The following is a 15,691-nucleotide window of genomic DNA, read 5'->3' on the forward strand; positions in this document are numbered from 1 at the left end:
GAATGAGTGGGGAGGTGACATGGTATCCATAAATTAAGTAGCTTTCCTAACTCTGTAAATAATTCTGTGTGAGAACAGAGGCCAATATGCTATATTACGCTTGATTTACCTACTTTTTCTTTTATTTATTACTTTATAAAGGGAATGTTTTATCATTCTAAAGACAAAAATATGCAATTGTTTTATATTCTTCCTGCATATAAAATTTAGACATCTTCAAGAGATTAGAAAGCTTTTAAAACAACAAAAAAAAACCCCTATGGCTCTACAACTTTCATATATGACTATAACATCAATGACAAAAATGGTGTCCCGGTGTGGTGCTGTAGGATAAGATAAGCACTGCACTGGTAACCACAAGGTCAATGTTTTCAAATCCATCAGCTGCTCCTTGGAAACTCTATACAGGGTCATTATGGGTTGGAACCAACTGGACGACACTTACCGACAACATAACAACAATAATAAACTTAGCTTGGTCAATTTTGGTTAAAAACTCATCAGTTACGTGCATTTTTTGTATGTCAATAAAAAATTCATTACTTGAAATACAAATGAAATTGCCAAAGTAAATCCTGTGTAACAAAATGTTCTAACAAGCATCTGAAAAGAAGAGAGGACAAAGAAAACAACAGAATAGTGTGATGGATTTGCACATTTCTTGGGTCCCAATGAATCCAATAATGCTAGTGATAGGCCACTGGGACTAGAAAAATGAAAAGTGCAGACTCCTTGTGGCTACCTCAAGTTTACATGAGGAAGAGACGATGGAAATTAAAAAAGCAAAACCCATGTTAAGTGCTATCAAGTTAGTTCCTACTCATATCGACTTTGTATAGGATTTCTGAGGAGCAGCTGATGGGTCTGAACCACCAACCTTGTGGTTTGCAGTCCAGTGCTTATCTTACAGTCACATCAGGAGTTGCTGTTAAGTGCTGTTGAGTTGGTTCTGACTCACAGCAATCATGTATAGGATTTCTGAGGAGCAGCTGGTGGGTTTGAACTGCTGACCTTGTGGTTTGCAGTCCAGGGCTGATCCTACAGTGCCACACAATAAGCCGATACTAGATATACTAGAATAAAAAATTAATTTATATACAGGAAAATGAAAGTTTAGCTGCAGCAGACTCAGACTCACAGTAAACACTGGTGGAGTACCCAATATGCAAGATAAGCATGGGCTTATCTGTGCTATTTCACTAATCTGTAGTGATAAGTTTCACATGCTTTTCTACCACATCTCATCACTGGATAATTCAACACTGATAATAATGGTGTGTTTCACCTAAGTTCTTGTAAAGAGTATCTTTGGGCCTGCCTGGGTATCTAATATCCTAGGCCCCTCAGATCAGTTCTCGCTCAGAACCACTGGACTCAACACATTTGACAATTCCATTAGCCCTGGTGGGTTGGGTGGGAAGAAATTTGTTTCTCCTGGTTCCATAAAGATCAGACTGCTCTGGGGATAACTCATCACCCTTCCCTGTTACAGCAGCTAGCATGATCCCAACTACAAAAATGAGCTACCAGAGCCTGGTGTTCTGGGTACAAATAAAATGCACACCAGAAAAATGGATTTGAATTGCAGACCACATCCACACCATTCAAAACTCCATGGGAACTAAGATGGTAGGACTATCATATTCTGCCAATAAAGGTGTCAGACAAACTGCTGGATGAATCCTTCCATGGCACAAAAGAAAAGCATCTGATCATCTTTTAGCTATACAGGGTGCATGGTGACATTTATGTGACTAGCTCCAATGGATAATTAAAAAGGATAAGTCTTTCACAATGCTGTATATTTGGGGTATGGTTCCCATGATTAACTCAACTTTATCTGGGTTATACTGGTACAATCTGGAGTTCCATCTTTAGCCATGACATACATTTGAAAAAAAACAGGTGGGTAGTGTTTGCTAGTGCTGATATTATTTTACTTCATATGCACACTTACCTCTTTGACACTATGTGTCACTGCCCATATTAGAAAAACCCTTGACATCACCTGGAAAGAAGTCAGGACAACAGAAGACGGCACAATTCCTGAAAGATATTTTAGGAGGGGTAAATAAATGTACTGTAGTACTCACTAAGTTTCAATACATAATACATTTTACAAAACATCCAAATTTAATTATTTAGGGCCAAAACCAGCTTGAATAACTGAAACTTACGTATCTTGTTATACAAATTCCCTCTTTAAAACATGGCTGTGGTGGTTATGTGCTATGGAGTCAGTTCTGACTCATATAGCGAGTAACTCCACGACACATATACAGGGTTTCCGAGGCTGTATAAAACTTTACAGGAGCAGAAAGCTTTATCTTTCTTCCACAAAACTGCTGGCTGATTTAAACTGCTGACCTTGAGGTTAGCACCTGACTCGTAACCACTACACTAAGATTAAAAGTGCTTTTCTCCCTAGAAACAATAATATTATCAATGGCAATGATGATCCATGGGGTTTAGGTACTTTCACAAGCCTAGTTTAAAAAAAGAAACACTGGATAAGTACACATAGATAGAGAAAACAAAATCAATATTTAACCTCTGAAATCAGGTATTGAAAATTGACTTATATTTTGGGTTTCAGAGTAGTAAAGATTAAACTTGCCAAAAAAAGAGGTCTGGCCTTTGTCCTCATCTCTAAGCCCTTGAAATGTCCTGCTTGATAAAAGTGTCTTTTACCTGGAGGACTTGAGCCATGCCATGAGCCACTCTGAGGAAAATCTGCTCTGTTAAGATTATAGCCTAGAAAACCCTATGAGGTCACATGGGGTCTCTATGAATGGAAATCGACTCACTGGCATGGCACTACTAGAACAAATCTAAAGGTAGTACTTTGAACCCAAAGTAAGATAAAAACCTCAAAGCATAATGATGTGTATCCAGTGCATCAGTCCCCAGCAATCTCCCTCTGGCCTTATGGCTGTTTGTCCACAGCAACTATACTAACCAGCTTCCTGGCCCTCTCAAGTGGCACACAGGCCACTCCACATGTTCCAGGAACCCCTATCACAAATGCAGATCCTTTGTCTACTTTAAAACAAACCTCACTGTCAATACATTCGCTGGATTGTTGCTAAGTGCCAATGAGTTGGTTCCCACTCACTGTCTCTATATAGGGTTTCCATGGAGCTGTTGGTAGGCTTGAACTGCCAATTTTGTGGTTCATAGTCCAGTGCAGCTCATACAGCACCACACCAATTTTTGTTCTTTGGAATAATTATGTTGTTAGTGTCTTGGCTATCTAGTGCTGCTATGACAAAAATATCACAAGTGGATGTCCTTAACAAACAGAATTTTATTTTTCACATTTTATGGGCTAAGTCAACATTCAGGGTGCCAGCTCTAGGGAAGGTACACTCTGCCCACTCTGGGGAAGGTCTGTGCCTCATTTCAGCTTCTACCCCTAGGTTCCTTGGTGATCATGTGTGTATCTTCTCTCCATTTGAACAGTTTTTGCTTGCTTGTTTAATCTGTTCTTTCAAACTGATTTAAAATATATCAGACACTAATTCAGCCTCATTAACATAACAAGGAAAACCCATTTCTAAGTGGGATTATAACCTAAAGCATAGAGGTTAGGATTTACAACACATTTTGGGGGTTAGAGATGAGACAGGGAGGCACAAAAATCAATCATAACTGCAAGGCAACTTGTTTTTGTTGTAAGTGCCATCAAATGGGTTCTGACTTACAGCAACCCTGCCCAGGGTTTCTGAGAAGCGGCTTGTGGATGTGAATCACTGGCTTTGTGGCAATCTACAACTGGCCAAAAGCCTATGCACAAATCAGATCTAAAATTACTTCTCTCGATTTGGTTATGAGAGCAAATCACCTTATATCTTATTCAGAAAAAGAGATGCTATGAGTATATATTATAAAATGATTTTTAAGATTTGAGGAAGAATGATAGTTTGTTTTCCAACAGGAAGTAACAACGCTATGCCATCCACAATGCCTGTTATCTGCAGGTGTGCAACAAATCTTTGTAGCATGAATAAAAGAATGAAAGAAAAACATAAGTGTATGGACAAACAGATCAATATAATAGAACTAAGAGCCTCAAAACACACCTTCAAATTTATTATCACTTGATTTTCGACAAGGTTGTCAAAACAATTCAATGGAGAAAAAATAGTGTTTTCAACAAATGATGCTGGTAGAACTAGACAGTCACATGAAACAGAATAAAGTTGGATCCCTTCCTTACATTATAATAAAAAATGAACTAAAAATAGATCAGAGCCCTAAATGTAAGAGCTAAGACTATGATAGTCACAGAAGAAATCAAAGGCATACATCTTGTAGCCTTGGAATGGCTAATTAGATGTGACAGCAAAAGAACAAGAAACAAAAGAAAAAATAGGTAAATTGAATGTCAGGAAATTTTAAAACTTTCCTGCTTCAAAGGACACAAACAAGAAAGTGAAAGGACAACCGACAAAATGGGAGAAAACTGTTGTAAATCATCTATCTGATAAGAAGCTTGTACCCAAAATATAAAAAAAAAACTTTTCGAATTAAATAATGGAATCCTGGTGTGGTGCTGGGGTATAATGCACTGGACCGCAAGGTCATTTTGAACCACAAGGTCAGCAGTTCAAACTCATCAGCAACTCCTTAGAAACCCTATACAGGGTTGCTATGAGTCGGAACCAACTTGACGGCACCTAACAACAATTAAATAATAAAAAGATAAGCAAACCAAATTACCAATTAGCAAAGGATTTGAATAAGTAGTTCTCAAAAAAAAAAAAATCTACAAATGACCATATATAAGTGATGACCCTGTATAGGTTTCCAAGGAGCAGTTGGTGGGTTTGAAGCGCCGATTTTAAAGTTAGCAGTCCAATGCTTATGCTATAGCGGCATATAAGAATTCCTCACTGTGTGTTGTTAGGTGCTGTCAAGTCAGTTCTGACTCATAATGGCCCTAGATAGGGTTTCCAAGGAGCGACTGGTGAGTTAAAAATCGACCTTGCTTATCCTACAGAGCCACACTCTAGAATGGTTTAAATAAAAAAGCCAGGTAACAATGATGTAGAGAAATTAGAACCCTTATACACTTCTGCTAGGATTATAAACTAAAATAGCCACCTCAGTCTGGCAGTTCCTTAAAAAGTTAAGTATACAATTAACATATAACCAAATAATTCCACTCTTAGGTATACATATGTGTGTCTGTATGCATGTATACCCAAGATGAATAAAAATAAATATCCACACAAAAACTTGAACATGAATATGCATCACAGGATTCATAATAGTCAAAAAGTGGAAAGAAAAAAAATGTCCTTCAACAGATGAGTAGATAAATAAAATGTGATTAAGTGTGATATACCTCTAGGAATATTACTTAGCAACAAAAAGAAATGAAGCACTGATCCATTTTATAATATGGATGAACCTTGAAAATATTATGCTAAGTAAAAGAATCCAGGAAAAAAAAAAAAAAAGACCACCTATTGCATGATTCCTTTTATATGGAGTATGAAATTATGCAAATTTATATACAGAAAGTAGATCAGTGCTTACCTGTGGCTGGGAGGTATGGAGGCTCATGGGGTACCTGTCCATAAATCAAGAGGCAGTTGTTCAAACATAACAAGGGGATACTGAATGGTTTTAAATCAGGAAAGATGTGTGCAGTGTTGTAATCTTTCAGCATACTCATTCAATCTGTATGCTGCGCAAATAATCGGAGAAACTGGACTATATGAAGAAGAATACGGCATCAGGATTGGAGGAAGATTCATTAGCAACTTGAGATATGCAGAAGACACAACCCTGCTTGCCAAAAGAGAAAAGAACCTGAAATACTTACGAAAGTCAAGAAGACAGCTCTTAGTATGGCTTGCATCTCAACGTAAAGAAAATGAAAATCCTCACAACTGGACCAATAAATAAATCATGATAAATGGAGAAAACACTGAAGTGTCAACATTTTGCTAGGACCCCCAATCAATGATCACGGAAGCAGCATTTAAGAAATCAACTGATATATTTGCATTAGGCAAATCTACTGCAAAAGATCTCTTTAAAGTGTTAAACAGCAAAGATTGTCAGTTTGAGGACTAAAGTGCATCTGACCCAAGCCATGGTAGAATATTTTCAAGAGCCTCATATGCATGTTAGACAACAAATAAAAAAGATAAAAGAAGACTCAAAGCATTTGAATTATGGTGTTGGAAAGTACCATGGTCCAGAAGAACAAACAAATCTGTCTTGGAAGACGTATAGCCAGAATGCTATACTTAGAAGGGAAGATGGTGAGATTTCATCTCTCCTACTTTGGATGTGTTGTTAGGAGGGATTAGTCCCTGAAGAAGGACATCATACTCGTTAAAAGTGGTGGGTCCAGGAAAAAGAGCAAGACCCCCAACTAAATGGACTGACAAAGTGGCTACAACAATGGGCTCACACATAACTGTGAGGATGGCAAAGGCCCAGGCAGTGCTTCATTCTGTTGTACATAGGGTCCCTATGAGTTAGACCCAATTTGACAGCATCTAACAAAAACAATCTGTGATATACAGATGATACAACCTTGCTTGCTCAAAGTAAAGAGGACTTAGAACTGATGCATTTGAGTTATGGTGTTAGAGGACAATATTAAAAGTACCATGGACTGCCAAAAGAACAAACCAATCTGTGTTGGAAGAAGTATAGCCAGAATGCTCCTTGGATGGCCAGATTTCAGTCTCTCATACTTTGGACATATTGTCAGGAGGGACCAGTCCCTGGAGAAGAATATCATGTTTGGTAAAATGGAGAGTCGAAAAAAAGAGGAAGACCTCCAAGGAGATGATGGACTGGCACAGTGGCAGCAGCGATAGGTGCAAATGTAGCAACGAATGTGAGGTTGACTCAGGACCAGGCAGTGTTTCGTTCTATGGTGCATAGGGTCACTCTGAGTTGGTATCAACTCGATGGCACCTAACATCAACAACAGTGCATGATTCCATTTATATGAAATGTTGGGATTAGGCATATTTATATACCGAAAGTAGGCTAGTGGTTACCTGGGGCTAGCGGGTTTGGAGGAAAAAATGAGGAGTGGCAGCTAACAGGTAGAAGGTTCTTTTTGGGGTAATGACAATATTCTAAAATTGTGGTGATGCTTACACAACTTGGTAAATATACAAAAACCACTGAATTGTGTATTTTAAACAAGCAGATGAACCTTGGAAACATGTTGAACGAACTAAGTCACAAAAGGATAATTATTATATGATACCGCTTACAGAAAATAATCTAGAATAGGCCCACTACTCTTATGTCAGCTTGTCACACTGCAGTGGCTGGCATGTGGCTGTGATGCAGGAAGCTATGTCACCTGCATTTCAAAAGCAGGGTAACCCATGGTGGACAAGTTTTAGTGGAGCTTCCAGACTAAGACAGACTAGGAAGGAAGATGTAGCAATCTACATCTGAAAAAACTTGCTATAAAACCTTATGAATAGCAGTGAAACACTGTCTGAAATAGACTGGGATTGGCTATTTTGCATTGGACAATCATGCTATGTAGCGAATGACAGACTGAAGAGTTGTCACATCCACTGTCAAAAAGAACATTTCAAGATGTATCATGAAGTGTAATGCTGTTAGTGATGGCTAATACCCACATGCATACACGGAAGACCAGTTAATATGACTATTATTCAAATTTAAGTACCAATCACTAACACCAAGGATTAATAAATTGATGATACTTACCAATTTCTACAGCATTGAACTAATCAAATATACAATCTAGATGAACTGATAATTACCACTGACTGGAATGTGAAAATTGAAAACGAAGGAGGAATGGTATTTGGGAAATATGGCCTTGGTGATAAAAAAAAACAAACAAAACCAAAACAAAGGTTATTTTTCAAGAACATGAATGGTGACTATACACATGGACCTCACCAGATTGAATATACTAAAGTCAAATTGACTACCTCTGTGGAAAGAGATGATGGAGAGTTCAATATCATCAGTCAGAAACAGGTCAGGGTCAAATGCAAAATAAATGACCAACTGCTCATATGCAAGTTCAAGTTGAAACTGAGGAAAATTAAAACAAATCCATGAGAGCCAAAAGTATAACCTTGAATAAGAATTTAGGGACCACATGAATTTGGAGACCATCTCTATAATAAATTTGACATATTGAACACTAATGATCAAAGACCAGATGAGTTTCAGGATGACATTACGGATATATTATATATGAAGAAATAGAGAAGTTACTGAAAGAGAGGAAAGAAAGAAAAGGCCAAAATGGATGTCAGAGGAGACTCAAAGTTCTTGAACTCAGAAAACTAAAATAAAGCAAGAGGAAGAAATGATGAAGTAAAATAGCTGAACAGAAAATTTCAAAGGGTAGCTCAAGACAAAATATTATAATAAAATAAGCAAAGATGTAGAGTTAGACAACTCAAAAGATGATAACACATGCTTAGCACTTCTCAAGCAGAAAGAACTAAAGAATAAAAAATCAAGCCCTGACTTGAAATACTGAAGGATTCCATGGGCAAAAAATTGAAGAAGGCAAGACCCATCAAAAGAAGATGGAGGGAATACAAGAGTCACTGTACCAAAAAGAACTGGTTGACATTCAACTATTTCAAGAGGTAGCAGGGAGTCGTGGTGTGGCACTGTGGATTAATGTGCCATACTGCAAAGCCATTTGAACTGCAAGGTCGGTGGTTCGAGCTCACCAGCTGCTCCTCGGAAACTCTATACAGAGTTGTTATGGGTCAGAACCGATTCGCCAGCACTTCACAAGAGGTAGCACACAAAGAAGTCCAGGCTGAATTGAATGCACAGGTGAAAAACAAGGCTGCAGGAATTGATGAGATACCAACTTAGATGCTTCAATAAACAGGGAAAATGCTGGAAGCACTCACTGTTATTGTTAGGTGCCATCGGGTCAGTACTGACTCATAGCAGCCCTATGAACAAAACAATTAAACACTGCCAGTCATGTGCCAACCTCACAATCATTGCTATGCTTAGACCCATTGCTACTGCCACTGTGCCAATCCATCTCGTTAGGGGTCTTCCTCTTTTTTTCCGACCTTCCACTTTACCGATCATAATGTCCTTCTGTAGTGACTGGTCCCTCCTGACAACATGTCCAAAGAATGAGAGACAAAGTCTGGTCATCTTGGCTTCCAAGGAGCTTTCTGGCTGTACTTCTTCCAACACAAATTGGTTTGCTCTTTTGGCAGTCCATGGTACTTTTAACATTCTCCTCCAACAGCACAACCCAAATGAATCAATTCTTTCATGGTCTTCTTTATTCACTGTCCAATTTTCACACACATATGAGGTTACTGAAAATACCATGGCTTGGGTCAGGCACACCTTAGTCCTCAACCTGACACTTTTCCTCTTGAACACTTTAAAGAGGTCTTGTGCAGCAGATTTGTCTAATGCAAACCATTGTATGTTCCCTTGTTCTGTTCGAACAACTGCCTCTTGATCTATGTACAGGTTCCTCATGAGCACAATTAAGTGTTCAGGAATACTCATATTTTGCAATGTTGTCCATAGCTTGTCATGAGCCACACAATTGAAAGCTTTTGCATATTCAGGAAAGCACAGGTATTCTCTGCTTTTAGCCAGATCCACCTGATGTCAGCAATGATATCCCTCATTTCACATCCTCTTCTGAATCCAGCTTGAACTTCTGGAAGTTCTCTATCAATGTATGGTTGAAACCACTTTTGAACTGCAAAAATTTTACTTACATGCAATATTAATGATATTGTGTGATGATTTCTGCATTCTGTTGGGTCACCTCTCTTTGGAATGGGCACAAACATGGATCTCTTCCAGTCAACTGGCCAAGTAGTTGTCTTCCAAAACTCTTGGCAGAGATGATTGAGTGCCTCCAGCATTGCATCAGTTTGCTGAAAGATTTCAATTTCCAGTGCGTTGTTCTTTGTTAATACTTTCATGCGCCTTCCTTCAGGACTCCTTCCTTCAGGATTACTGGCTCTTGATCATGACTTGAGGTGACTGAAAACACCATAGCTTGCGTTAGGTGCACCATAGTCTTCAAAGTGACATCTTTGCATTTTAACATTTTAAAGAAAGGTCTTTTGCAGCATATTTATCCAATGTAATAAATACATCGTTTGATTTCCTGACTGCACCTTCCATGAGTATTGATTGTAGATCCAGCTAAAATGAAATCCTTGAAAATGTCAATTTTTTTCTCTGTTTACTGAGATGTTGTTTACTGTTTCAGTTGTGAGGACTTTTTGTCTTCTTTATATTGACATGCAGTCCATTTTGAAGGCTATAGTTTTTGATCTTCATCAGTAAGTTTGTCAAGTCCTTGGAAAGAGGCTTACCTCTATATAATTTCTGGCACTAACTTTGTGTCTCCTGCCTTGCATTGGTCTCCACTACTCATGTAGTAGCCACCACTAATCTGTCAGTTTGTCATACTGTGGAGGCTTGGGAGTTGCTGTGATTCTGTAAGCTATGCCACGAGTATTTTAAATACCAGCAGGGTCACCCACGGTGGACAGGTTTCAGATGAGCTTCCAGATGAAGACAGATTAAGAAGAAAGAGTAACGAACTACTTCCAAATATTTAGTCACTGACAACCTTATGAATAGCAGAGAAACACTGTCAGATATAGTGCCGGAAAATGAGCCCCTCAGGTTGGAAGGCACTCAAAATGTGACTGGGGAACGAGCTGCCTCCTCAAAGTAGAGTTGACCATGATGGCGTTAATGGAGTAAAGCCCGTGGGAGTAAAGCCTGTGGGACCTTCATTTGCTGATGGGGCACAACTCAAAATAAGCTGTAAACATCCATTACTAATCGGAACATGGAATGTGTGAAGTATGAATCTAGGAATATTAGAAATTGTAAAAAATGAAAAACATAGATATTTTAGGCACTAGAGAGCTGAAATGGACTGGCATTGGCTATTTTGAATCTGACAACCACATGGTTTACAATGCCAGGATCGACATTGTAAATGTCGTTGTATTAATTGTCATAAACAATATATCCAGATCAGTCATGAGGTACACGCTATCTGTGACAGGATAATATCCATGAGCCTACAAGGAAGACTGGAGTCCTGGTGTGGCTCTGTGGGTTAATGCGCCAGACTACAAAGCCGTTTGAATTGCAAGATCAGTGGTTCAAGCTCACCAGCTGCTCCTTGGAAACCCTATACAGGTTTGCTATGGGTTGGAACTGATTCGATGGCACTTAACAACAACAACACAGGAAGAGCAGATAATACCACTATTATTCAAATTTATGCACCAACCACTAAAGCCAGTGAGAATGAAATATAAGAATTCTACCAATTTCTTCAATCTGAAACTTATCAAGTGTGCACTCAAGATGTATTGATCATTACTGGTGATTGGAATGCAAAGTCTGGGAACAGACAGAAGGTGCAGTAGTTGGAAAATATGGCCTTGGTGATAGAAATGATGCTGGAGATGGCGTGATAAAATTCTGCAAAATCAATGATTTGTTCATTTCAAATACCTTCTTTAGACAGCGTAAGAGATGAGTATACACATGGACCTCGCCAGATGGAATACAAAGAAATCAAACTGACTACATCTGCGGGAAGAAATGATGGAAAAGCTCCATATTATTAGTCAAAACAAGGCCAGAGGCAGATTATGGAAGAAACCATCAAGTGCTTAAATGCAAATTCAAACTGAAGCTGAAGAAAATGAAAACAAGTCCACGAAAGCCAAAATATGACCTTGAATATATTCCACCTGAACTTACAGATCATCTGAAGAACAGATTTGATAAAGTAAACAGTAAAGACTGAAGACCAGAAGAGTTGAGGGATGACATCAAGAACACCATACAGGAAGAAAGCAAAAAGACATTAAGAAGACAAGAAAGAAAGAAAAGGTCAAAATGGATGTCAGAAGAGACACTGAAGCATGCTCCCTAGCATAGACATGCTAAAGCAAATGGAAGAAATGAAGAGCTGAACAGAAAATTTCAAAGGTCAGCTCAAGAAGACAAAGTCAAATATTAAAATAAAATGTGCAAACATCTGGAGTAAGAAAACCAAAAGGGAAGAACACGTTTAGCATTTCTCATGCTGGGGAACAGAAGAAAAAATTCAAGCCTCGACTTTCGTAATTGAAGGATTCTCTGGGAAAATTATTGAATGATGCAGAAAGCATCAAAAGAAGATGGAAGGAATATACAAAGTCACTATATCAAAAAGAAATGGTTGATGTTCAACCATTTCAAGAGGCAGCATATGATCAAGAGCCAATGATACTGAAGGAAGAAGTCCAAGGTACATTGAAGGAATTGGTAAAGAACAAGGAACCAGGAATTGATGGAATAAAAACTTAAATCTTTCAAGAAAGTGAGGTGGCACTGGAGGCACTCACTCATCTCTGCCAAGAAATTTGGAAGACAACTATCTGGCCAACTGATTGGAAGAGATCGTATTTGTGCCCATTCCAAAGAGAGGTGACCCAAAGGAATGCGGAAATCATTGGACAATCTCTTTGATATCCCATGCGAGTCAAGTTTTACTAAAGGTAATACAGAAACAGCTACAAGCCTACATTGACAGGGAACTTCCAGAGGTTCAAGCCGGATTCAGAAAAAGACGTGGAACGAGGATGATATCATTGCTGATGTCCGATGGATCTTGGCTGAAAGCAGAGAATACCAAAAAGATGTTTACCTGTGCTTTGTTGACTACGCAAAGGCTTTTGGTCATGTGGATCAGGACAAGCTATGGACAACATTGTGACCTATGAGTAAGAGAGGTGTGTGACAGGGTCAAATTTTTTTTTTACCATTCTTATTCAACCTGTATGCTGAGCAAATAACCCAAGATATTGGGTTCTTGGATTATTATATTATACAGGAAGAAAAATGTGTCATCAGGATTGGAGGAAGACTTATTAACAAGCTGCAATATGCCAATAATACAACTTGCTTGCTGAAAGTGAAGAGGACTTAAAATATTTACTGATGAAGATCAAAGAGCATAGCCTTCAGTATGGATTGCATCTCAATGTCAAGAAAACAAAAATCCTCACCACTGGACCAATAAACAACATTCTTATCAATGGAGAAAAGATTGAAGTTGTCAAGAACTTCATTCTTCTTAGATCAACTATCAACACTCATGGAAGCAGCAGTCAAGAAATCAAATGAAGTATTGCATTAGGAAAATCTGCTGCACAAGACCTTTTTAAAGTGTTGAAGAACAAAGATGTCAGCTTGAGGACTAAGGTGAGCCTGACTCAACCAGGTATTTTCATTAGCCTCACATGCATGCAAAAGCTGGACAGTGAATAAGGAAGACCGTAGAAGAATTGATGCTTTTGAGTTATGGTGTTGAAGAAGAGTATTGAAAGTACCACGGAATGCCAAAAGAACCAACAGATCTGTGTTGGAACAAGTGCAGCCAGAGTGCTCCTTGGAAGCCAAGAAGGCCAAACTTCGTCCCATACTTCGGACATATTGTCAGGAGGGATCAGTTGATGGCGAGGGTTATCATGTTTGGTAAGGTGGAGGATCAGAGAAAAAAAGGAAGACCTCCAGCGAGATGAATTGGCAAAGTGGCAGCATCGATGGGCTCAGGCGTGGCAACAATTGTGAGGTTAGCCCAGGACCAGGCAGTGTTTTGCTGTGTTGTGCATAGGGTCGCTATGAGTTGGTACTTACTCGATGGTAACTAACACCACCAACAACCCATGTAGTGGAGATGGTTGTTGACTCCTTCCCTAGCTTTGGTCTCTGGCTCCATGTGAATACCACCGTACTCTGCTCTTAACCCTGCCTTGCCTCTTCAACCTAGTCATATGTAACCAATTTCCCAACCCCACTAACCCTACCCATCTGAGGGCTGCACTAGGCAGGGATGAATTCCACTGCTGACCAACTTTGGTGTTGGGAGTTCTCAAACACCCTATTGCTAGGCAATCAAGTGACTGACAGATCCCCTTTGCACAGCTTTTGTTTAATACACAAACACGTGCGTGTGTTTTAAAGAACCAACAACTGAATGATTAAAACTGAGAAATTTCTTATTTAAGAAAACAGTACTTTAGGGATTCGGACATAAAAAACAAGTTATCTACAAAGTGGAAAGACAATCAGCCTGGCTTCAGACTTTTCCACAGCAACATTTCATGTCAGAACACAGTGAAGGAACACTAAAAAGGTCTAAAGGAAAGAAAGTTCATGAATATTATACCTAGCCAGGGTGTCATTCTAATGTAATGGTAAAAAGTAGACATCACAAAATATCCAAGAACTTGGCACATCATGCCTATATACTTGTTTTTGTTGTTGTTAAGGGCTGTTGAGTCGGTTCCAATTCATAGTGACCCTGCATAGGTTTCCACCTAAATCTTCAAGGGAACAGAAAGTCTCATCTTTCTTCCACAGAGCAGCTGGTGGGCTTGAATTGGTGACCTTGTAGTTTTTATTGCAGTACTTATCGTAAGGAGTCAAAGGACTCAAAAAGACAGCGAATTCTGGCACTTAGTGAAATATAACACTGTTGTTGTTAAGTGCCTTCGAGTTGGTTCAGACTCATAGTGACCTTTTATAAGGTTTTCAAGGAGAAGCTGGTGAGCTTGAACCACTGACCTTGCAGTTCAAATCGACCTTGCAGTTCAGCACATTAACACACAGTGCCACACAAGGACACTGAAATATAACACTAACACTAAACAATTAAGATTAAAGGACATACAAATATTTATAAAGTAAGAGTCAGGGAAGAAAAGATGAAAAGAAGTATGACAATGTTAATTTCTTCACCTTTTAGAGGATGAAAGAAATACTGTTTCAAACTGAAATATAAACATACTTATATAAATATAAACATACTTATAATTTATAGTTTTTTATAATCTTTTTCTTAACTTTAGATTTTTTAAGCCATATCTCTTGTGGTGAAATAAGTTCTATGGTTTAAATTTTTTTTTTTTTAATAAAATCAACGTTTTAATTAAAAATGTTGTTAAGTATCACTGCAACTGTATATAGTTTCCAAGGAGCAGCTGGTAAGTTTAAACCGGTGACCTTGAGGTAGTAGTATAGGGCTTCTCCTACAATGCCACACCAGGACTCCAATTTAAAATTAATTTTAAATAAATTAAAAGTAGCATACACGAGATGAGCTATCTACCTCTGTTCTTCTACCCGTCTACCTTTTCTTCCTTGTGTAGACCAAGGGGCTTCAAAAAGTTCAAGGAAAACCTGCATTATTTTTTAATACTATAGTTCCATAACCTTTGAAGATCCCTGATAAGTGAAGGGTATTCTTTCAGAAGTGATGCTTACTTAAAACTGTTGCTGTTAATTGCTGTGGAGTTGATTCCGACTCATAGCGACCCTGTATAGGGTTTCTGAGGCTTTAGAAAGCCTCACCTTTCTACCCGGGAACAGCTGGCAGACTTGAACTGCAGACGTGGTTCACAGCCCAGAGCTTATCCTAAGGAGATTAATTCTATTGGCAGCATTTGGAGTGATTTTTAAACTTTACTCTTTATGCTTTTCTACACTACCTGAACTCCTTATGAAGAACATGAATTACATTTTCAAAGTTAATAAAATCATTATCCTTAAAAAGAGATTTGGCACCAGCAAATAGATAATTCAAGATGTTTTTTTAAATACTTTCTCATAAGAGTACGAGCTAATC

The 15,691-nt window shown here is 38.5% G+C and overlaps 1 protein-coding gene across 1 annotated transcript in view; it reads right to left on the bottom strand.

Moving 5' to 3' along the window:
* PTPLB (protein tyrosine phosphatase-like (proline instead of catalytic arginine), member b) overlaps positions 1 to 15,691 on the bottom strand; it is a 127,972-nt gene that overhangs the window by 53,892 nt on the left and 58,389 nt on the right. The window contains exon 4 of the mRNA XM_006869363.1: positions 1,958 to 2,046. Coding sequence (XP_006869425.1) covers positions 1,958 to 2,046 — 89 coding nt within the window. The remainder of the gene's footprint in view (positions 1 to 1,957; positions 2,047 to 15,691) is intronic.

This window comes from Chrysochloris asiatica, unplaced genomic scaffold, assembly GCF_000296735.1.
Source record: "Chrysochloris asiatica unplaced genomic scaffold, ChrAsi1.0 scaffold00130, whole genome shotgun sequence".
In the NCBI taxonomy this organism is placed as follows: Eukaryota; Metazoa; Chordata; class Mammalia; order Afrosoricida; family Chrysochloridae; genus Chrysochloris; species Chrysochloris asiatica.